Here is a 22,623-nt window from a genome sequence, read left to right on the forward strand (position 1 = left end):
CAGAGAGGGTTTTTTTTTGTGTTTTTTTTTTTCCAACGTTTATTTATTTTTGGGACAGAGAGAGACAGAGCATGAACGGGGGAGGGGCAGAGAGAGAGGGAGACACAGAATCAGAAACAGGCTCTGAGCCATCAGCCCAGAGCCCGACGCGGGGCTCGAACTCACGGACCGCGAGATCGTGACCTGGCTGAAGTCGGACGCTTAACCGACTGCGCCACCCAGGCGCCCCAACAGAGAGGTTTTTAAAAAAATATTTATTTATTTTGAGAGAGTGAGAGAGAAGGGGAGGGGCAGAGAGGGAGAGAGAGAATCCCAAGGAGGCCCCACACTGTCAGCGCAGAGACTGAAGTGGGGCTCGAACCCACCAACCGTGAGATCATGACTTGAGCCAAAGTCAAGAGTCGGACGCTCGCCTGACTGAGCCACCCAGCACCCCCCCCCCCACCAACAGAGAGTTTTTGTAAGCCTTCCTGCCTTTTGTTGTGAGAAGGTAACATCTCAGAGGTAATGTTCACCGGAATTGCTTCTCACATTGCTCAGGAGAACTGGTCTCCCTGGGCCTTGTCAATCACGAACACACTTGCGTTTATCTGCCTCTGCCCAGATGTCCAAGAAATGTGCCAATGGATGAAACAGGATTTTTTACAAAATATTTTTCAATGTTTATTCACCTTTTTGAGAGACAGAGAGAGACAGAGCATGAGCAGGGAAGGGGTAGAGAGAGGGAGGCACAGAATCCGAAGCAGGCTCCAGGCTCCGAGCTGTCAGCACAGAGCCCGACGCGGGGCTCGAACTCGCGAACCATGAGATCATGACCTGAGACAAAGTCAGACGCTCAACCGACTGAGCCACCCAGGTGCCCCAGAATTTGTTTTTAAAAAGCACTTCGAGGCAGTAGTCCTCTCTTCAGATATTCTTGACGTTAAGATATTAGGATACACTAATAGGTCTCCATGAAATTACACATCAGTCCTCAGGAAACCCTGTGTGATGTGTTGGTGTTACCTGGACCTCGTGCCTTGGACCCTGAACTCAATGATCACACGTCCGCTTATCCATTTTCAGCGGAGAACACTGGATTCTCTCTTCCTGAGTATCTGTCTGAATCACTGTTGTAAACTCTGCTGGTTGAGGTAGGACATCAGATAAGGGTCTCTTCTACTAATGCTTTTGAAGAGCACCTTCTGGGCCTGGTGCCCTTTATTCTCCACCATCCTCAGTAGGGTCTCGTTCCTTCTCTGCTGTGTTGGCATCTGCTGCACCATCTCCTTCTCTTCCTCGGTGAAGACCCCATGGTCCTGAAGATCATCCAGGACTCCATTCAGGTTCCCCATCCTGGCTTGAAGATGACGATGGTGCTCCTTCATAAAGGCCACAGCTGGACAGAAGGAAGCATTGCAGACTCAGAAAAGGGAAGCTTGCTTATAGGGGTCAGGACCCATGCCCAGCTTCAAGACATAATTCTGCATGGAGACGTTGCTCATTCTCTTTTGCGGGCTGCCCGGGTCTCACAGACGCACGCTCGGGACGCGCAGTCCATTCTCGGGGGTCAATGAACCTAGGGAGAACTCAGCGATACCTCTTCTTCAATTCCAGCCCCTCCCCTCCAAGCTTTGAGCACCTCGCCTTCGCTACTTTCCGGTTGTCATCGGAACCCTAGAGAGATGGCTCTACGTTGCCATCCATCCAACTACTCATCCTTCTAACAGTCTCCGAGTTCCTACATTGCCAGCAGCTGTGCATGACATCAGAGAGGCAGATGGATAAGGCTGGCTCCCCACCCTCAAGGGTCTTCTGCTGCTGAACTGTGTAGAAAGAGATTTACCTGGTTAAGGACCACACAGGAGGGACAGGGGCACTGGACGGAAGAAGGTATTTTGCATCATGCTGACTCAGGGTTCCTGTTGGTGCCCATGTATAGTACCTGTGTGACCTTGGCCAAATCACATTGCTTTCTTGTTCCTCAGTTTCTTCACTAAAAGTGGGGGGGGGGGGCGCCTGGGTGGCTCAGTCAGTTGAGGTTTCAACTTTGGCTCAGGTCATGATCTCCTGGTCCATGAGTTTGAGCCCTGTGTCGGGCTCTGTGCTGACAGTTCAGAGCCTGGAGCCTGCTTCAGATTCTGTGTCTCCCTCTCTCTCTGCCCCTCCCCTACTAACGCTCTCTCTCTCCTTTAAAAATAAATATTAAAAAAACAAGTGTGAGTGCTGGGACACCTGAGTGGCTCAGTTGGTTAAGCATCCAACTTCGGCTCAGGTCATGATCTGGCGGTTCGCGAGTTCGAGCTCCACATTGGGCTCTCTGCTGTCAGCACAGAGCCGGGAGCCTGCTTCAGATCTTCTGTCCCCCTCTCTCTCTGCCACTCCCCCCGCTTGCACTCTCTCCCTCTCTCTTTCTCTTTCAAAATAAAACAGCATTTTCTTAAAAAGTGTGATTGCTTTTTATGTACAACTCATGCCTCTAGAACTTTTGCTCTTAACACGGTGGCACAGGTAATTCGTGCCCAGTCATCTGTGGCTATAGCCAAACAGCTTAATTTAATGACGTGATTTCTGTGAAGTCTCGGTCTTTATACTGAAAAGTCATCGCAAAGGTATGGTCAGTGACTCCACAGTTTGAATGAATGATGTTGTTGCCACAGAAAGAGTCTCCGCTTAACCTGTTCTTGCTGCCTCGATTGTTTCAACCTCCCCGTTTGTTTAGCAACTGCTATTCAACCTTCTTTTTCTTAAGTGTATTTACTTTTTAAGAGAGAGAGAAAGAGCACATGCGCACGAGCAGGAGAGGGGCAGAGAGAGAATCCCAAGCAGCCTCCACGCCATCAGTGCAGAGCCTGATGCAGGACTCGAACTGGGACATCATGACCTGAGCCGGGATCAAGAGTCGGACGCTCAACCGAATGAGCCACCGAGGCGCCCTTGCTATTCGATCTTCTTCACTGGACATAAACTTCACTTTTTCCTTTTCTCCAGGATGCACTCTGAGACGTTTTCAACTCCCTCAACGCTAGATCCAAGCTCCTCATTTTATCCTCTTCTAAATCCCTCCAGTTTTCCTTGGCAACACGCCCCACAAGTATATTTTGATAAGCAGTGTGGAACGGGCTTCATTGTTTTCACCTGCTGGAATAGAAACCCCATGCGTGCAGAGAGCGTGTCTGTCTCAGGCTACACTACATACAACATTGTTACTTCACGGCCACTACCATGTTCCCACTCTGACGCTCCTCTGTGATTGTCTGGGGAAGCCAGCCACGGTTTATTGACGGGACTAAACGGAAGTGGACGATATAAAGCACAAATACAGGTACCCTGATTATTTAGCATGTTACAGGCCTTCGATAAGCTGCATTTGTCATCAAGATCATTTTTATCACCATAGTCCCATGAGGGACAAATGTCACCACAGCCTTCAGGTCACAAAGGAGGGGATGACTAGACTCTGAAGCAAAGTCTTCACGGAAGAATTAGTATCAAAGGAGGATTTGAAGGATTTGTAGGACTTCTTTAATGTTTATTTATTTTTGGAAGAGAGAGAGAGCAAGCAGGGTAGGGCCAGAGGATGCGAAGCTGGCTCTGGGCTGACAGCAGTGAGCCCGATGTGGGGCTGGAACTCATGAACCGTGAGAGCGTGACCCGAGCCGAAGTCGGATGCTCAACCAACTGAGCCACCGAGGTGCCCCGGAAGGAAAAGGATTTGGGTATGAAATGCAAGATGCCACCAGGCCAAAAGGGAAAGAGGGGTAAAGAGGTGTCATGATTCATGACACATGGTGGCCAGGGTAAAGATTTGACTCAAGATGTGGGCTGGCAGAAGCTTCTGAAGGGTCTTCTAGACAGAGTGAATGAGTGTCAGTTTCATCCTTCAGACGACAGGTGACAGATATCTCTTGCTCAAGAGCTTGTGTGATAGGAAGGGTAGAGACCCTGTATTAATGCTACACACTCACCACCTACATTAAGTCCTTTCAATTTCCTTTATGAAATCACCTTTACCTGATTCTTCACCAAGATCTGTAGCTGAGTTTGAACCCAATTGCAACTCCAGGTGTGGGGCCTGATTTTCTCCAGCTAGTCTGCCTCTCTGGACCTCCTGACAACACCCGCCGGCCAGGATGGGTCTGTTGCCATGTCAAGCCAACGCGATACCCGAGGAGCCTTCTCCTCCCTGAGAGACACCAGAAAATGCTCTCCTTCTCCTCCTGGATGATCTGTTTTGACAAAGGGGGCCCGTCACTTCTACTGTGTGGAGCCTGACAATCATGGCCAACAACGTGGAAGGCAGAATGGAGTCCTCTGAATCTTGGCTCCTTATTTTATTTTCTTTATTTTCTTTTTAAAAGTTTAGTGCGATCGAGTCCCACTCTCCTCCGACTGAGCCAGCCAGGTGCCCTTTGGCATTTTATTTTAAATAATTTCTTTCCCCGCTACCTACCATCTCCATTAACCTGAACCAATTCCCAGCTAACACCTGATCTTGACATTTACAACAGCCTCATAAGCCAATTCCCACTTCCTGTTCATTCCTCACTCGCAGTCATCCACACAGTTCCGAAGAGTGAGTGCCTTGTTACTCACCCTTCAAAAGTCCCCCTTTGCCTTCGGACTAAGCTCCAAAAGAGTTCAACGATCATCCTTATGCTTACAAGTTCTGTTTCTTGCCTGGCCCTCTGGTCTCACGTGGGCTCCGTCTCTCTAAAGTTTGATCCCCAGCCGCCTCGAACTACTCTTACTTAAAGTTCAGCAGATGCAAAATGGTTTCCCAAAAAAGCGTGGTTGCACGCTCAGAGTCTGCGTATTACAGCCTCATGTGTTTGCTGAAGTGCATCAGACTCTGTGTTTGTCTCTGGAACCACTTAGTCTTTGTAAATGAAGAGAAGGTATGAACGCACATTGAGCGACATCACTCAAAGATCTCCTGAAATCAGACTTTTGGTGGAAACACTGCACTGACCTGGGAGGGGAGGAGGGGCCGATGTAGCACCAAACTGGAGCTCCTCTAGGAAGGAAGGAAAAGTTGGAGAATGATATGAAATCAGCTGTATACCTTTATTTAGTTTTTCTTTTCTTTTTTAAGTTTATTGTTTTAGTAATCTCTATGCCTATCTTGGGGCTGGAACTCATGACCCCGAGTTCAAGAGTCACATGCTGTACTGATCGAGCCAGACAGGTGCCCCTTGGTTTCTCTAGGCTTTGATGTAACACACTAAAATAATTTTTTTTAATTTTTAAATGTTTTTATTTATTTTTGAAGGAGAGAGAGAGAGAGACAGAGCATGAGCAGGGAAGGAGCAGAGAGAGATGGAGACACAGAATTCGAAGCAGGCTCCAAGCTCTGAGCTGTCAGCACAGAGCCCGATGCAGGGCTCAAACCCACAAACCATGAGGTCATGACCTGAGCCGAAGCTGGACGCTCAACCGACTGAGCCACCCAGGCGCCCCTGTAACACACTAAAGTAATTTAATTCCATTTCCTAAGTGAAGGATCCCATTCGAACATTAATATACAAATGGAACCCCATGAGGTAGAAGGTCACTCCCTACCCATTAGGGAAATGCATCAGAGGAAGGAATATATTTTCCCAACATTCCTTCTATTTCTATTTATAAGCCAGTATGTGAGACAATGTGAAGCCAACCCTTAAGTTATCATACTGTTCTACATAAATTATCCTCTAGGAAACAGAACTACCCTATGACCCAGAAGTTGCACCAGAAATTATTTAGCCAGAGGATCCAACGAGATCCAGATTTGAAGGGGTTCATGCGTCCCAATGTTTATAGCAGCATTACTTACAACAGCCAAACTATGGAAGAGCCCAAGTGTCCATCAACTGATGAATGGATACAGAAGATGTGGCATATATATATATATATATGTGTGTGTGTGTGTGTGTGTGTGTGTATATATATATATTACTCAGCCATCAAAAAAAATGAAATCTTGTCATTTGTAGCTATGTGGATGGAGCTAGGGTATACTATGCTAAGTGAAATAAGTCCGTCAGAGAAAGATGAATACCATAGAATTTCGCTCATATGTGGAATTTAGGAAACAAAACAGATGGACATATGGGAAGGAGAAAAAAAAAAGAAAGAAAGAAAGAGGAAAGCAAACCATAAGCGACTCCTAATGATAGAGAACAAACTGAGGGTTGATGGAGGGAGGCGGGTGGGGGAGGGGCCGGGTGGAAGATGGGCACTAAGGAGGGCACTTGTTATGATGAACACTGGGTGTTGTATGTAAGTGACGAGTCGCTGAATTCTACCCCCGAAACCACTATTGCACTATATGTTAACTAACCAGAATTTAAAGAAAAATTAGGAAGAAAACAATTATCTTCTAGGCAAACGTGTTTTGGCATGAAATACCATCATGAAGTGATTAAATGTGAATAAGCGAGTACATTCCTTAAACCTTCTAACACTGGGGTTGTTGATAGTGCAGAACTTTGGACACTATAAACTGTCAGTAGATTTATTTTCTTCTCTGGGATGAGACCATAAACAGATCTTCTCCTGTGATAGACTTCACTGCAACCAAGGAGACAGGTGCGTGATTTTTTTCCTCCCCCCCCCCAATTTTAGCCTTATATATATTTTTTTACCTACCTGGCTTCACCAAAGTGTACCAGATCAAAGTCTTGTATCTTTTTTCAGTAATTTCAAGCATGATTGGTTCCTTCATCCTCCCAGCATAGACTTTAGAGAAGACCTGGATTTCTCCAGGGTTCCTGTAGGATAATTTCAACTCCTAGAGGAAACACATGACTTAAAGCATCGGTGGGGGGGTGAGGGGGTGGAAAGTTCTGTTTGCCTACAGGAAACTGGCCACTGAAATGTAATCCATTTCCCATACAATCTCATGGCTGGTTGAGAGGAAAACAGAGGGAGAAAGGTCAACATTCTTGGTAAGTTCACAATTTCAGGAAATATTATTGTTCCATGGAAGGAAGAGTAGACCAGCTCTTATCAGGACATGGTCCAGAGAATAATCTTCTCTCTTTTTTTTTTTCTTCAAAAGTACAAAATATTTTGAACCATGTGTTCAATTTGAGTTATATCCAATTCTACTGACCTTGGGTATTATTTCCAGGGGAGGCGAACAAGACACAATATAACGGGAACCAAAATTCAGTGGGTCCACTGGGGGCGAGGTCTGCAGACGCACACCTTGAAATTTAGCTTCCTCCTCATCTATTGCCTGAGGAAGAAGCAGCAGAAGCAAATCAGAGGGCGAAGCTAAAAGGAAATAAGCAAAAGCAGTCGCATACAAAGTTCTCCATATACTGTATCAACTAGCACGTATGACATCATTCAATGGACGTAAAGGTTCATGTACAGACTGATACATTCAAATATATATGTATATACCTATATATATGCATATTCGTATATATATGAATATGTCTCTGTACATAAGGAAGGAATGTCGTTTTGAAAAGGCTCAGGTCATGATCTCACAGCCGTGAATTCGAGCCCCGAATCAGGCTCTGTGCTGACAGCATAAAGCCTCCTTGGGATTCCCTCTCTCTCTCTGCCCCTTCCCTGCTCTCTCACTCAAAATAAACAAATAAACTTTAAAATATTTTCTCTTGTATTTTAAATACCCATGGTTACTCACAACCTAACAACCGCCAGGCCCATACTTGCCTCTTACTGAGCTGTAGGAAAATTAACCAATTGGCCAGCAAAGCAGATGAGTCTTCCCCCACTAACCTCTCCACCGAGGTTGGAGGAACACAAGTGGTACTCTATCCAGGGATGCAGTAGCTATGGGGCCACAATGGCCACCAGCACGTCTGCTTCAGCACTAACCCTGGAAAGGGTGGGGGCGGGGGGGGACCCTGAGCCTTTCACAAATGCACAGGAGGAGGATGACTGCAGAGGGGCGCGTGTGTGTTTCATTTAGATGTTACTAATGTCCATTTCTACAATGAAATCTCTGCATTACCTCTTCTGCCAGTCCCCATAAGTCTCCTCTCCCTTTTTTGCTTCTCCTTCAAAGCCGGAAAAGGTAGCTCCACTTTTAGCAGAACCAAACTCCTACTGGGATCATTGCATATGGTTCTAGAGTCAGCACCTACAGATTGACCTTGTGAAGGGTGATTCATGCTTCTATCAATGAAAGCTGTGCCTTGACTTTTCCTTTCTGTTTGTTTGTTTGTTTATTGTGTGTGTGTGTGTGAGAGAGAGAGAAAGAGAGAGAGAGAGGGCGCACCAAAGAGGGGCAGAGAGAGAGGGAGAAGCCCTAGCAGGCTTCAAGCTGTCAGCACAGAGCCCAACACGGGGCTCAAACTCACAAAACTGAGATCGTGACCTGAACCAAAATCAAGAGTCCCACATTCAACCTACTGAGCCACCCAGGTGCCCCTGTGCCTTGACTTTTCTGTTCAATAGGGAGACAGAAGGTCCAAGGTGATAGGCAGAAAATGTAATTCTCACATCTTCTCCCAAATCTGCAGGCCTTACCTTCTTTAGCAAGGAGTCGCTGGGGATAAGATACAAGTGAAATTTCACATCTTCGGGGTGGAAGTGATAATAGATTAGTGCCGTGGATGTGATGGGGACCGAAAGGCAGGTCCCTCTGGCAAGTCTCAGCAGGATCCCCAACAGAGAGAAGCTAGGGTTTTCCAGGATGGCATAGAAAGGCTCCACTCGGGCTGGTGGCTCCAGGACCATCCCTTCATCCTTAAAATGGGCAACTTGGAACCAAGATATATCGACCTCATTTGCTGCAGGGCAACCAGAAAGGCCATTAGACAATGTTCCCCACCGTCCCCACAGCCTCCTCTCTCCCCTCTGTACCTGGGAGGGAGATGACGTGGGGGAGGTGGATTTCAGTGATGACCCCCTCAGGCTCCACAGAGATGTCAAATAAAGGGCCGGCCACCATCCACTTCTCGTGATGCTGTAACTTCAGGTCCAGGTGCCGACCCCAAGAATCGAACGTAATCGTCACGGTCACTGCTGCTGTTACCAGGAAGCCAAGGCCTGTTGCTGGCCACAGATAGAAGCCGGCCACGGGGAAGTGGACACTGAAAAGAGTCAGAATGATAGTCATACAGGGACAACACCAGGACTTTGATTTAAAGAACAAATGTGCAGGGGCACCTGGGTGACTCAGTCAGTTGAGTGTCTGACTCAATTTCAGCTCCAGTCATGATCTCACAGTTTGTGAGTTCAAGCCCTGCATTGGGCTCTGTGCTGACAGCATGGAGCCTGCCTGGATTCTCTCTCTCTCCCTCCCCCCACCCTTTCTGCCCTCTCCACCACTATCAGAAATAAATAAACATTTAAAAAATAAAGAACAATTGTGCAGAGGGATGTGATGTTTGGGGTGGAGCAAGGTTCAAGATTCATCTGTGACTTTCACCACATTAGAAAATTCTGTGGGGGAGAGGGGGCCCCTGGGTGGCTCAGTTGGTTGAGCGTCCAACTTCAGCTCAGGTCATGATCTCACGGTTTGTGAGTTCGAGCCCTGTGTCAGGCTCTGTGCTGACAGCTCAGAGCCTGGAGCCTGCCTCGGATTCTGGCTCCTTCTCTCTCTGCCCTTCCCCCACTTGTGCTCTGTCCCTCTGTCTCTCAAAAATAAATAAATATAAAAAAAAATTTTTTTAAGAAAATTCTGGGGAATTAATTAGGCTTTCTGGGCCCTGATTTCTCTGTATTCTACATCTGTCAAAATTAAAATACCAACTCGGAATATGGAATACAGAGAATATTGACAAAATTTCAGATGTCTTAAGAGATATATCATGTACGTGTATACATGTTAAGTATCACACATTATATACTTCCTTTATAGCAGAATTGTGTTTAAACAATCAGCATCTTCGATTCTTACCTGTATCTGTTTGCACTCTTATCAATCAACTCAATATCCACATTTCCTTCAGGTCCGAGAAACTGATTACTTTTACAAACCGGTTCAGTCCCAGAACAGAGTTTAGCAACCAGGTGGGGCACTACTGTCTTCTCTTCCCAGCAAGTATCTTCTGAAAAAAATATATTGCATGTGTCATATGTGGATTGTTGAAAAAGGCATGGCCTGAAGGGGTCCTGGATGTTGAATTGCACATGTACTGTTGGGAAATCCAGATATCAGAGAGAAGGGTATGGGACGAGCACAAGCGGCTTTGTTTTGAATCCACACAGAGAAAGCCACAAGAAGGTTCTTTGTTACTGCTGAAATTACACCCCCAAATTTAAGAAGGAAGTCAGGCTGGGCAGCGTGGGGGGGCAGGGGGTGTATTTGCCTAAGTCAGGAACCACAGCAGCTAAATTTCTACATGGTCCCAAGGAGCAGAAAATGCTTGTTGCTGGTGAGGGAAGCCAAGTCCATAAGGCGAACAAGCATGAAAGCTGAAGAGGCAAAAACACATCTGTTCACTCTCGTCCTCTCCACCATCCATCTCGTGGCATCCCCAGACCATCGCCCGATCCCTGAACGCTTCCAGGATCCGGCTGCACAACAATGCTTGGAGACCCTCCATGCATGCACTGCTGAATTCATTTCCCACTGCTTAGGCTCTGGGCGAGGATGATTTGCATAGAACAAACATCTCTAACCTGGGCGATAGAAATCTTTTAGACACTGTCCTCTGACAAAAATTGGTTTATGAGGAATTATATATGATGGAATCTCATTTTGCAGAGAGTAGAGATCTTGTATAGGAAAAATGAAAAGTCTCAATTAAACAGTTACTTAACCTCTCTGAGTTTTTTTCCTCATGTAGAATTGCTCTGAATCTTGGTACCTGGCTGTGTGATACCCAGCGAAAATAGCACACAATGTTAGCTATTCATGTGATTAGCTTACCCAGTGACCACATGACTGGGGAGACAGGAGTTGGGCTGGGGATCAAGATACAGCCAACACCAGTGCCCTGCTCTCCTTGAATCTCGCATGGCTTTCAAACTACTTCACACCATGTAGGACAGTTTTCAACCATCAGCATTTAGAGGTGGAGCAAGTAATGACAAAATCTAAAACAGTCACGTTGGGTAATTTTTTCCAACCCAACACAATGAGCATAGATATATGGGCTGAATTTGAAGATGGAACCTATAAGAAGGTATTACTGGTTAAATGAGTCATAAGAGGGGTGCCTGGGTGGCTCAGTCAGTTAAGTGTCCAACTTCGGCTCAGGTCATGATCTCATAGTCCATGAGTTTGAGCCCCGCATCAGGATCTATGCTGACAGCTCAGAGCCTGGAACCAGCTTCAGATTCTGTGTGTCCCTCTCACTCTGTGCTCATCCCCTGTTCATGGTCTCTCTCACACTCTCTCTTAAAAATAAATAAACATTTAAAAAAAATTTAATGAGTCATAAGAAAGAACTCTTTATCCAATAGGAAAGGTGACCTGGTGTCCTTACAAGAAAAGGAAGGGGGACCAGATCTCTCTCTCTCTCTCTCTCTCTCTCTCTCTCTCTCGATGCACAAAGAAAAGGCCATGTGAAGACCCAGGGAGAAGGTGGCCATCTACAAGCCAGGAAGAGAGTCTTCACGAAAGACCAAATCTACCAGCCTTTGATCTGAGACTTCTAGCTTCCAGAACCAGGAGAAAATTAACTTCTATTGTTTAAGGCTCCTAGTCTACCATATTTTGTTATGGCAGTCCTAGTAGACTAATACAATGGAAATGTCTCCTAACCAAATACAATCCAATGCTGCCACACCTCACCTACCAGCTGGAAGATTTCTCACCTCTAAGTTTGCTTTATTTGTCTTTGAAGTAGAATCTATATAATTCACTCATAGAGTTTCCATGGATAATAAAAAGAGAATATGTGTAATAACCCTAATAGAGTATTTGGAATATGGAATTCATTCCTGATATAACGTCCAAGATTTTGAGTACTTCGTATCCCCATTTAAGTTGTATGGAGGATGGTGTTAGAGATAAGAAAATTTGGTTTTGGTCGTTACTGCCATAAAGGACTTCAACACTGTCTTCTCTACGTAAAGCCACGGGACATTTTCATCAACCCACTGACACAGCCCTGGCCTCATCTCTATGTTAGCCAATTACCTGATTCTTGACTCTGTGAAGATTCCTGGTCTTCAGATTCGCTTCTGAATGGAGAACTTGAGTGTCAAAAATGAGGAAAATATTAGAAATTAGTTCACAGCAGGCACCTGGCTATCAGTAGAGCATGAGGCTCTTGATCTTGGGGTCATGAGTTTGAGCCCCATGTTGGGTGTAGAGATTACTTACAACCAAAAGTTAAAAAAAAAGAAATAAATCAGTTCACACACGCAATAATAATAATAAATAAGAAGAAGAAGAATAGTAATAGTAATGAAAGGGATGTGATTAAAAACTAGAGCTGTTTGGCCCAAACAGTGGCCACTAGCCAAAAGAGGCCATTTAAACTTTTAATTTAATTTAATTTAATTTAATTTAATTTAATTTAATTTAATTTAAAATTCAGCTCCTCAAGGGTGCCTGGGTGGTTCAGTTGGCTAAGAGTCCAACTTCATTCAGGTCATGATCTCACAGTCCATTGGTTTGAGCCCCTCGTCGGGCTCTGTGCTGACAGCTAGAGCTTGGAGCCTGCTTAGGATCCTGTATCTCCCTTTCTCTCTGTCCCTCCCCCACTCATGTTCTGTCTCTGTCCATCTCTTGAAAATTAATAAAATTTAAAAACAATTTAAATTCAGCTCCTCAGCTGTACTATCCACATTTCAAATACTTAATACCTACGTGTGGAAAATGGATAACATATTGGCTACCGCAGAACAGAACATTTCCATCATCATGGAAAGTTCTACTGGACAGTTGTATTAGACTCTCAAAAAAGAGATAACTTGGACAAAGAGAGGTTTGTTAACAAAATGTAAGCATAGTAGAACTAAGAGAATCTCTCAACCCAAATGTGTTTTGACCACTCTACCTCTTGTCCTATTATACCAGTGTCCAAAGTGGCCATACCTAACTTCTATTGTTTAAGTTGCTCTGGCTGGGGGGTGCCTGGATGGCTCAGTCGATTAAGTGTCCCAACTCTTGATTTCGGCTCAGGTCATGATCTCATGTTTTGTGGGTTCGAGACCCACATCATTCTCTGCGCTGACAGTGCAGAGCCTGCTTGGGATTCTCTCTCTCTCTCTCTCTCTCTCTCACTCTCTCTCTCTCAAAATAAATAAACTTAAAAAAATATTTAAGTTGCTCTGACTGTGTCACTTCAGCTGGCAGTAGGGGCAGGACTGGAGGGGGACAAGAATTTTGTGACCACATGGGTTTGTGAGATGCGACTGCTTATATTTCCAAATCCAATGGGCATGATGGCAAAGGAGGTCTGAGAGACAATATTCCAGGGCAAGTTAGATGCACGCTACCCACTCTGAGTCTTTTACTGTGGAGTCTTTTTACTACCAACAAAGTACTGTGAACACACGTGCCTGGTGTCACTAAATGTCAACAGTGGTTAGAGAAGGATTTTCCAATTTTAGTATATGTGCTGCCGAAGCGAACACTAGAGAAGAATTTTCGAAATGAGCCTGCAAAACTTCCTGGAGAAAATTCACAGAAACAAGAAGCTGACATCGGTGAGGGTCAAAAGACACAGCAGGGGAAGAGGAAGAGAAGAAAAAGCAGAAGAGAGGTACAAGAGGTCCAATAAAGCAAAAAAGAAGACTGTACCACAAAAGATTCTGATCGCCAAAATTCCCAGAGTGAAGAAGAAATATGTGACAGGACTACGTGGCTTTGCAACTTTCGAAATTGATCTTAAAGAAGCACAGAGACTTGTTGCTCAAAAATTCTCCTGTGGGGACTCAGTAACAGGAGAGGATGAGATCATCATTCAGGGAGACTTTACATATGACATGATTGATGTCACTCAGGAAAAAAATGGCCAGAGGTGGATGATGATGGCTACAAAGATGTTGGAAAAGCAAAGAAGTGATTTTGAAAATTTGTCTGTAGTTAATGACCATAACTGAGAGTTGATGAGGCCAAAGGGAGAGAGGACTTAAATACATACACACACACACACACACACACACACACACACACATGTTTATGTGTGTGTGTGCACGTGTGTGTGTGTGTGTGTGTGTCCTACAGTAAAACTGTAGATTTCAGCACACTTGGTATTTTCACTGTTCTGGATAAGGTTGGTTCGTTTTTTTAACTGCCAAAGTCTGATAAACAGAGGGGAGACTGTAATGCTTATACATGAAATAGAATTTAGTCAAATAAACATTTTGGGTCATTTAGCATTAATTAATTAATTAATTGGCTCTCATTTGTGTCATATAACTTTTGGAATAAAAACACTGAATTAGCAATTGACTCATGGGTGAAACACATGCCCCCATAGCAGTGGTGCCCAAACTGGACTGCACCTGGGAAGCTAAACCACTCGCCCCCCCCTCCCCCGCAACTCACACACATACCTATCACAAAACACAGGTCACAGCCCGTACCAATTAAGTCAGGAGGTTGGTGGTGAGACCAAAGCACCATTACTTTTTTTTTTTTTTAATTTTTTTTTCAACGTTTTTATTTATTTTTGGGACAGAGAGAGACAGAGCATGAACAGGGGAGGGGCAGAGAGAGAGGGAGACACAGCATCGGAAACAGGCTCCAGGCTCTGAGCCATCAGCCCAGAGCCTGACGCGGGGCTCAAACTCACGGACCGCGAGATCGTGACCTGGCTGAAGTCGGACGCTTAACCGACTGCGCCACCCAGGCGCCCCAGCACCATTACTTTTAAAGCTTCCATGATTCCACTATTTAGACAAAGCTGAAAATTATGATCTATGGGGTGAGCTAGTGGTTCATGAGGCACCTGGTTGTGAGAATCTGTCCCTAACACATGACGACAACCAACACAATCCAGCCTCTGTCTTGGGGAGTTGGAAATTTGGAATGAATCAAGACCTGGGGTATCACAAGGCAAGAATCCTAGTTCCTAAAAAGAGGTATGATGAAGGACGCCTGAGCAGCTCAGTCAGTTGAGCGTCTGACTCTTGATCTCAGGTCATGATCTCATGGCTGTGAATTCGAGCTCTGTGTTGGGCTCTGTGCTCGTCATGAGCATTTTAGTATATGTGCTGCCGAAGCGAACACTAGAGAAGAATTTTCGAAATGAGCCTGCAAAACTTCCTGGAGAAAATTCACAGAAACAAGAAGCTGACATCAGTGAGGGTCAAAAGACACAGCAGGGGAAGAGGAAGAGAAGAAAAAGCAGAAGAGAGGTACAAGAGGTCCAATAAAGCAAAAAAGAAGACTGTACCACAAAAGATTCTGATGGCCTGCTTAAGTTAAAAAAAGGGGGGGGGGGGCGCCTGGGTGGCGCAGTCAGTTAAGCGTCCGACTTCAGCTCAGGTCACGATCTCGCGGTCCCTGAGTTCGAGCCCCGCGTCGGGCTCTGGGCTGATGGCTCGGAGCCTGGAACCTGTTTCCGATTCTGTGTCTCCCTCTCTCTCTGCCCCTCCCCCGTTCATGCTCTGTCTCTCTCTGTCCCAAAAATAAATAAAACACGTTGAAAAAAAAATTTAAAAAAAGGGGGGGGGAGGGGGAGATGTGATGAAAGAGGAAACAAAAGCATTGTTTTCTGTGGGTAAAGTAGTTATTGCATAATTGCTTCCATGGTATCATGAAATGTCTAGTTTCACTGATGTGTTCTTAGATTCCCTTCATTTCTTGATCTATACACGTAATCCTTGATCCCCAAACTCCTTATCTATTCCTTGCTACGTCTATTCACTTCAACATGAAAGGGATTAACAGAGAAATTGATACACAGGCTATGGATAAAAAAGAACACATATTTGCAGAAGTGGACTTAAAAGAAAGAATCTGTGGCTCTTTTCTCAAAAGCGTTCTTGGGCAAGCCACCTGCGAGAAACTTGACCTGCCCTGCTCAGTCTTGGCGCTATGTCTGAGGCTACAGAAGCAGTCATGGATTGTGTTGGCCCCACGCAAAGCACGGAGGTTACATACACTGCCTTCTGTGTGATGCTCCTGCACGCTGGATTCCAATGGGTGGCGGAGGTTGGGATTTCGGTGGTGGGAGGAACCCCTGGTGAGCGGGAGCCAATTCATCCCAGTAGGTGGGATCCGACTGTTAAATTTTTCAGGAATTTTGTGGGCAGGTGGTTAAACACAGCTATTATTAAGAATTAAGTTACCGGGGCGCCTGGGTGGCTCAGTTGGTTAAGCGGCCGACTTTGGCTCAGGTCATGATCTCACAGTCCGTGAGTTCGAACCCTGTGTCAGGCTCTGTGCTGGCAGCTCGGAGCCTGGAGCCTGTTTCAGATTCTGTGCCTCCTTCTCTCTCTGACCCTCCCCGGTTCATGCTCTGTCTGTCTCTGTCTCAAAAATAAATAAACATTAAAAAAAAAAAGAATTAAGTTACCTAAGACTTTCATTTAAATAGACCATATTAGGGGCGCCTGGGTGGCGCAGTCGGTTAAGCATCCGACTTCGGCCAGGTCACGATCTCGCGGTCCGTGAGTTCGAGCCCCGCGTCAGGCTCTGGGCTGATGGCTCAGAGCCTGGAGCCTGTTTCCGATTCTGTGTCTCCCTCTCTCTCTGCCCCTCCCCCGTTCATGCTCTGTCTCTCTCTGTCCCAAAAATAAATAAAAACGTTGAAAAAAAAATTAAAAAAATAAAATAAAAAATAAATAGACCATATTACAAATAAATAAATGCTCGCATTTTTCTACATCTTACTGTATTCTGCACTCTTTTCTCTAAGTTTGTTATTTATTCTTTTGTCATCTCTACACTCAACATGGGGCTCCGACTCAGGGTCCTGAGATAAAGAGTTGCAAGCTTTTTCTACTGAGCCACCCGGGCGCCTCTATACTCTGTACTCTTGAGGTTATGTTAGTAGTTTGAAATCCACCATGATACAAGTAATCACCCCGCAGAAATTGGACGGCACTACAAATAAAAGCTCTCTCCCTCCCCTGAGGAAGCTGGTGTTGAATATTTTCCAGCACACCCCTTCAGGGACCTCCCCTCCGTCCTTCAGCCTCGTCATGAGCCAGATTCCCAAGGCACTGAGTTAGTAATTTGTTTGGGTTCCCAGCTTAACCAATGACACAGTGATCTTTGCATCCGTGACTGCCTTTTCGTGTATAGCTTCTCATCCTGCCTTCCTGGAAGAAGAGGTGGTTGATCTCATTCATAAATTTGTGGGTTTGCTGGTAAGACTGTATAACCTCATTCGTTCTCCCCCTGATTCCCATATAAATGACCAAATTCCCCTGATTCTTGTGCGCACCTCTGGTATCGAGCAACAGAATCCAGTACGATTACAGCTTTTTTTCCATATAATCATTCCCCTTACCAGGAAATCTCTTCCTCACAGGACTCAGTTCCAAGAGCAGTGATGTGCGGTGGTGGCTTTGATATCAACACTTCACAATATCCTCCACTTTCTGAGAAAGTAGAAAACTGGTCATCCTGTATCTGCGCAGCCGAAGAGCGGGGGTGAGATACGTCATCATATCCACTGCAAACAGAACGGAAGTTGTGTTATGAATACAGCATGGAGGCCTGGTGGAAGGACAATCTTGGCAGCATGATTTTATGTTAAAAGCCATGGACCCCATGCTTTGTCTTTATGGAAGCCTTCTCTCAAGCCCCCATGAATCCACCTCACCCCGCTTCATACCAGATCTCACTGTGTCTCTATTTCCCATTCCACATTGCTCTCTCCATCCCGGGAAGCAGAACTCAGTCGATTCTCAACACCAAGTACTTGCTGTAACATTTTGTTTCACACTAGATTGTTGACCTAAGTGACCTTGTTGAGAAGTTTAGGGAGAAGAGAAGACTCCTAGCTTATATTCTGCCTTCACCCATCATTGGTGCCCGAGAGAATGGGACCCTAATGTGAGTGAGTGAAATTCCAGGATATCAGTGAGATTATGTTCTGTAAGAACCCACCCAGAACAGGGGCACCTGGGTGGCTGAGTTGGTTAGCAACAGACTCTTGACTTTGGCTCAGGTCATGATCTCATGGTTTTGGGGTTCAAGCCCCAAGTTGGGCTCTGCGCTGGCAGTGCAGAGCCAGCCTGGGATTCTCTCTCTCTGCCCCATCCTTGTTCATGCTCTCTTGTTTCCTCTCAAAATAAGTAAACATTTAAAAATGTAAGAGGAAAAGAACCCATTCAGTACTAATGCTCCTTTTCTACCTCCTGCCTCCACATGATGAGATACGCCTGAGATGCTAAACGATGGCTATCAGGCTTATTTCCTTCTTCCACTGGGGATCCTCGTCAAGATATGGAACAGAAAAGTCCTATGCTAGGCCCTTTCTTCTTCTTCACACTTGAGAGCTGGGGTCCAGGGTCCCTTGGCTGGCTGACATCAAGATTGGGGTTAAGAGCAAGGAAGCATCCTTTGGGCCAAGACCTGTACTGTCTAATATGATAGCCACTAGACACACATGCCTATTTAAACTTAAATTTTAATTAATTAAAATTTAAAATCAGTTTCTCACTTGAGCTAGCCATATTTCAAGTGGCCAAACATCGTAAGTGGACAATGGTTTTCATATTAGACACCACGGATATGAGCTATGCCCATGCTGGCAAGAATTCTATTGATAGCCCTGACCTTAATCATCTACGATGGTTCACTTGACTAGAGATTGGCATTGGAGTAACTGGCATTGGTTCAACCAAATAAAGTGGTTTATTGAGTCCTACAAGCCATGGTACCCTGTATAGAAGTATCCTATTGAGAAAGGGTGGATAGACGAAGCAACACTGAGAAATTCTTGTGTTCATCGGCAATATATTCCAGCCTGTCAAATATTACCTTGAAATAAAATCTATATCTGAGTTACTAGTACTGGGTCAATGTCAATTTCCAAATTGTGGCAGTGATATTTTTGTTGTTGTTGTTATTGTAGTTAGAGAGAGAAGAGTGGGGGAGGGGCAGAGGGGGAGAGAGAGAGAGAGAGAGAGGAGAGAGAGAGAGAAAATCTCAAGCATGGCTTCATGCTCAGCTCTGAGCCCAATTCAGGGCTGGATGCCACGACCCTGGGATCATGACCTGAACTGAAATCAAGAGTTGGCACTCAACCGACTGAGCCACCCAGGCGCCCTGACAATGACTACGGTTATAAAAGATATCATCATTAAGGGAAGCTGGGTTAAGTGAACATTTTTGCTCATTCTGTACTACTTTGGCTACTTCCTGTGGGTCTTAAACCATCTCAAAATAAAAAGTCATAACGACGAAAAAGAAAGAACAAATACGCTGATTTTTATGCAAATAATGTCAACGTCTTTGCTTTTCACTGATCTCTATGAGACAGAGGGACAAGATCCAGAATCTTCCATTTTATCCACACTGAATATAGTATCTCTTACCTGAAAAAGTCAGTTTTGCATCGGTCCTGAGAAGGGGTAGAGATCTGTTTTTGTTTTTGCTTTGACCGGGCGGACACCCTCCACGGTGACAGGTAGAAGTTCTCTGAGTGGTAGACGTTCTTTTCCACTTTGTCTGCATCACTGATGCACACACACAACCTGGAAAACACAAAGGGTGTTGTGATTTGTGTATGTGCAGGGAACTGGATGGGGGGATGGTCTCCTCACTGTGATGCAGTGGAAGTAACACAAACCAGATGCCTCATCCTCAGAGTGATGCATTTTCTGATGTCCACCTTGGGATTCACTTATTTCACTGTGTTGACCGTTACCCCATCACCACTCAGCAGACAGTGAGCTCATCTCAGGAGACATGGCTCATTTGATTCTCAGTGCTTCATGTGCATCACATGTATACGTAATACTTGGTAAGACTTAATACAGACTCGAATATAACTTGTACAACAATATTGCGTGCTAGTAAAGTAGGGAGTGTGAGAAGTTCCTTACTCTTCTGCTGCCCTTCATCGTCCCAAAAAGGGGGAACTTTTGTACAATTGCACCACACTAGATGAATTAAACTTCCCCCAAAGCAACATCTGTTTATTTAGTGTGAGTCTGTCGTGACTATGGCGACCAAAGAGAAGAGAATCTAAAGGCTGGTTCTTGGCACTTACAGCCAAATCAACGTTGTTGCTTAACTCTCTGAGGGAAGTATCAGTTTCCTGACTTGTAAAGCAAGGATATAACACCATCCTCGCAAACCCTTGTGATGATTAATTCTAGCAGGGGAATGTTACCCAGTACCCAACCTAAAAAATGTTAGATTCCCAAAGAAAATAACTCACGTCAGTTACGCTCAATATTCCCTAGCATGGGGGGCTTGTACACCTGCCATATTGGCTGCATCTTTGGTCCAATTCATTTCTGTCCAGTTCCAAGATGAGGCAAAAATGTGCTTTCATTGGTCACAAAGAAAACAAGAGCCTCTGGAAGGTGTGCTGTTGAGGAGTAGCTGAAGCGTTCATGGATACAGCCTAGTGAGTTTGCCTTGTGCCTTGGGATGGTCAAAAGCACAGCCATGGCATCAGGGAAAGAGTTGGAGGAACGTCCATAGACTCACTTGTGCTCAGGTATGAAGTTGCGGTCAGAGTCAAGGTCATATTACCCAACGATGGGGATAGAAAGTCTAGGTAGTACATCTGGCCATCCAGGAAGGTGTTCCCCCTCAGGTATGTTGACACCAGTGAATGAAAAAGAAATGTAAGCAAAGCCTTTTCTTTAAAAAGAAAAAAGAATGTCCATCAACTGATGAATGGATAAAGAAATTGTGGTTTATATACACAATGGAATACTACGTGGCAATGAGAAAAAATGAAATATGGCCTTTTGTAGCAACGTGGATGGAACTGGAGAATGTGATGCTAAGTGAAATAAGCCATACAGAGAAAGACAGATACCATATGGTTTCACTCTTATGTGGATCCTGAGAAACTTAACAGGAACCCATGGGGGAGGGGAAGGAAAAAAAAAAAAAAGAGGTTAGAGTGGGAGAGAGCCAAAGCATAAGAGACTGTTAAAAACTGAGAACAAACTGAGGGTTGATGGGGGGTGGGAGGGAGGGGAGGGTGGGTGATGGGTATTGAGGAGGGCACCTTTTGGGATGAGCACTGGGTGTTGTATGGAAACCAATTTGACAATAAATTTCATATATTGAAAAAATAAAAAAAGAAAAAAGAAAAAGAAAAAAAAAAAAAAGCAAGGACACCTGGGGGGACTCAGTCGGTTAAGCGTCTGACTCTTGGTTTTGGCTCAGGTCATGATCTCATGGTTCATGAGATTGAGCCCCGCGTTGGGCTCTGGGCTGACAGCACAGGGACTACTTGGGATTCTCTCTCTCTTCCTCTCTCTCTCCCCTCTCTCCCCCTCAAAATAAATAAATATACCTAAAAATTTTTTAATAAAATTAAATAAATAAAACAAAAAGACCATAGTACTCAGTATTTCATGCATCAGTAATGAGGGGACAGAGGAAAATAATGAGGTACAGAGGATACAAAGCCATCAAAAGTCCTCGAAGGGCAGTATATATACTCTCACCATGTCAGAGGACATCTCTTACATATGCGTATCCTTTTCTTAGATGTATATTTTTCCATTTTATCAGCCGGTGTGTTTACCTCTCTGCTACGTCTCTATTAACCCTGAGAAAAGAAAAGAAAATTGTATTCACATAAGTTGGAAGAACCTGCAGATAAATGTTAGCTTTTATGTCGCCACACAATCACCAACATTGCTTATTGTCCGCTCAAAAGAGATACATCAGGTGAATTGTTCCCAGTAATGCTAGGCACTTGGAAGAGAAACCCAGAAAAGACTGTGAATTTTAAAAATTATTTTTTAATTTTTCAATTTGTTAAGTGTTTGTTTCTTGCTGAGAGAGAGAGAGAGAGTGCAAGCAGGCTAGGGGCAGAGAGAGAGAGAGGGGGACAGAGGATCTGAAGTGGGCACCCTGATGACAGCAACGAGCCCAATGCAGGGCTCTCTCTCTCCTTCTCTTCTCTGTCTCTCTCTCTCAGAACAAATAAACTTAAAAAAGAAAAAAAAAAAAAACACCAGAGATTAGAACCACATGGTAAACATGGGCAAATACCAAAAACCATAATACCGATTAAAACTCAAAGAGATTCATTACAGCCCGATACCGAAGAAAGATTTGTAGGAAGCTATTACAGACTCTGCAGAAGTGAAGGTCTTTTCTAAGTTAATTTATTCATTTTAAGAGAGAAAGAGAACGAGTGGAGGAGGGGCAGAGAGAGAAGGAGACAGAGAATCCCAAGCAGGCTCCCCACCACCAGCATACAGCCCAACACAGGGCTCAATCCCAAGAACTGTGAGACCATGACCTGAGCTGAAACCAAGAGTCTGTCCTCAACGGACTGAGCCACCCAGGCACAGAATTGACTTTGATTTTGCTTTCTTCTGAGTCAGATGCTGGCTCTGTCTGGCTCAAATCTACCCACAACCAGCTGCAGGGGGTTCTGAAAGCCCACTTCCCCTGCTGATTTCAAAAGGAGCTTGGAACTAGGCAATCTGCAGCTAAGGGCATCCTCCCATCTGTCCCTCCCTCCCCTGAAGCCACCCTACTTGATCTTTTCCTGCAGTACTTACCTAAGTCTCGGCTTCCCCAGGGCACAGAAAGGAGAAGGCAGAGCTGGTGGCTCAGACATCCCCGGGCTGCCCCAGGTTGTGTTCATCTGGGGAAAGACTACCCCAAAG

At 45.0% G+C, this 22,623-nt stretch overlaps 1 protein-coding gene and 1 pseudogene across 5 annotated transcripts; one reads left to right on the forward strand and one right to left on the reverse strand.

The window, feature by feature from the left end:
- Window positions 1–539: 539 nt before the first annotated feature.
- Window positions 540–22,623, reverse strand: CARD8 (caspase recruitment domain family member 8). 5 transcript variants are annotated; one of them, XM_030299820.1, is made up of 12 exons: window positions 22,516–22,622; window positions 21,445–21,548; window positions 19,345–19,503; window positions 17,310–17,474; window positions 12,035–12,090; window positions 9,845–9,992; window positions 8,806–9,035; window positions 8,470–8,732; window positions 7,076–7,201; window positions 6,610–6,751; window positions 4,952–4,996; window positions 922–1,378 (listed from the first exon to the last, which is right to left on the reverse strand). In XM_030299820.1, exons 2-12 carry the CDS (start codon window positions 21,501–21,503, stop codon window positions 1,107–1,109), a joined length of 1,665 nt encoding a protein of 554 aa, XP_030155680.1. In that variant the 5' UTR covers window positions 21,504–21,548; window positions 22,516–22,622; the 3' UTR covers window positions 922–1,106. The 5 variants fall into 5 exon arrangements, 4 of the variants coding, with proteins under 4 accessions (XP_030155683.1, XP_030155680.1, XP_030155682.1 ...); XM_030299822.1 differs by having other exon boundaries at window positions 8,470–8,702; window positions 9,845–9,995; XM_030299819.1 differs by having other exon boundaries at window positions 9,845–9,995.
- Window positions 12,719–14,011, forward strand: LOC115503146 (annotated as a pseudogene).

The sequence above is a fragment of the Lynx canadensis genome, chromosome E2, assembly GCF_007474595.2.
Source record: "Lynx canadensis isolate LIC74 chromosome E2, mLynCan4.pri.v2, whole genome shotgun sequence".
NCBI classification, from domain to species: domain Eukaryota; kingdom Metazoa; phylum Chordata; class Mammalia; order Carnivora; family Felidae; genus Lynx; species Lynx canadensis.

What these genes read in the sequence shown, in the direction of transcription:
- CARD8 (XM_030299819.1), bottom strand. Translation starts at nt 21,503, where the DNA reads ATGGAAAAATATACATCTAAGAAAAGGATACGCATATGTAAGAGATGT. An exon ending in AAGAGATGTCCTCTGACATG is followed by an intron (nt 19,504 to 21,444) that starts GTGAGAGTATAT and finishes TGTGTTTTCCAG; the next exon opens with GTTGTGTGTGTGCATCAGTG. An exon ending in GCGACTCCTTGCTAAAGAAG is followed by an intron (nt 7,202 to 8,469) that starts GTAAGGCCTGCA and finishes CTTCTTCCTCAG; the next exon opens with GCAATAGATGAGGAGGAAGC.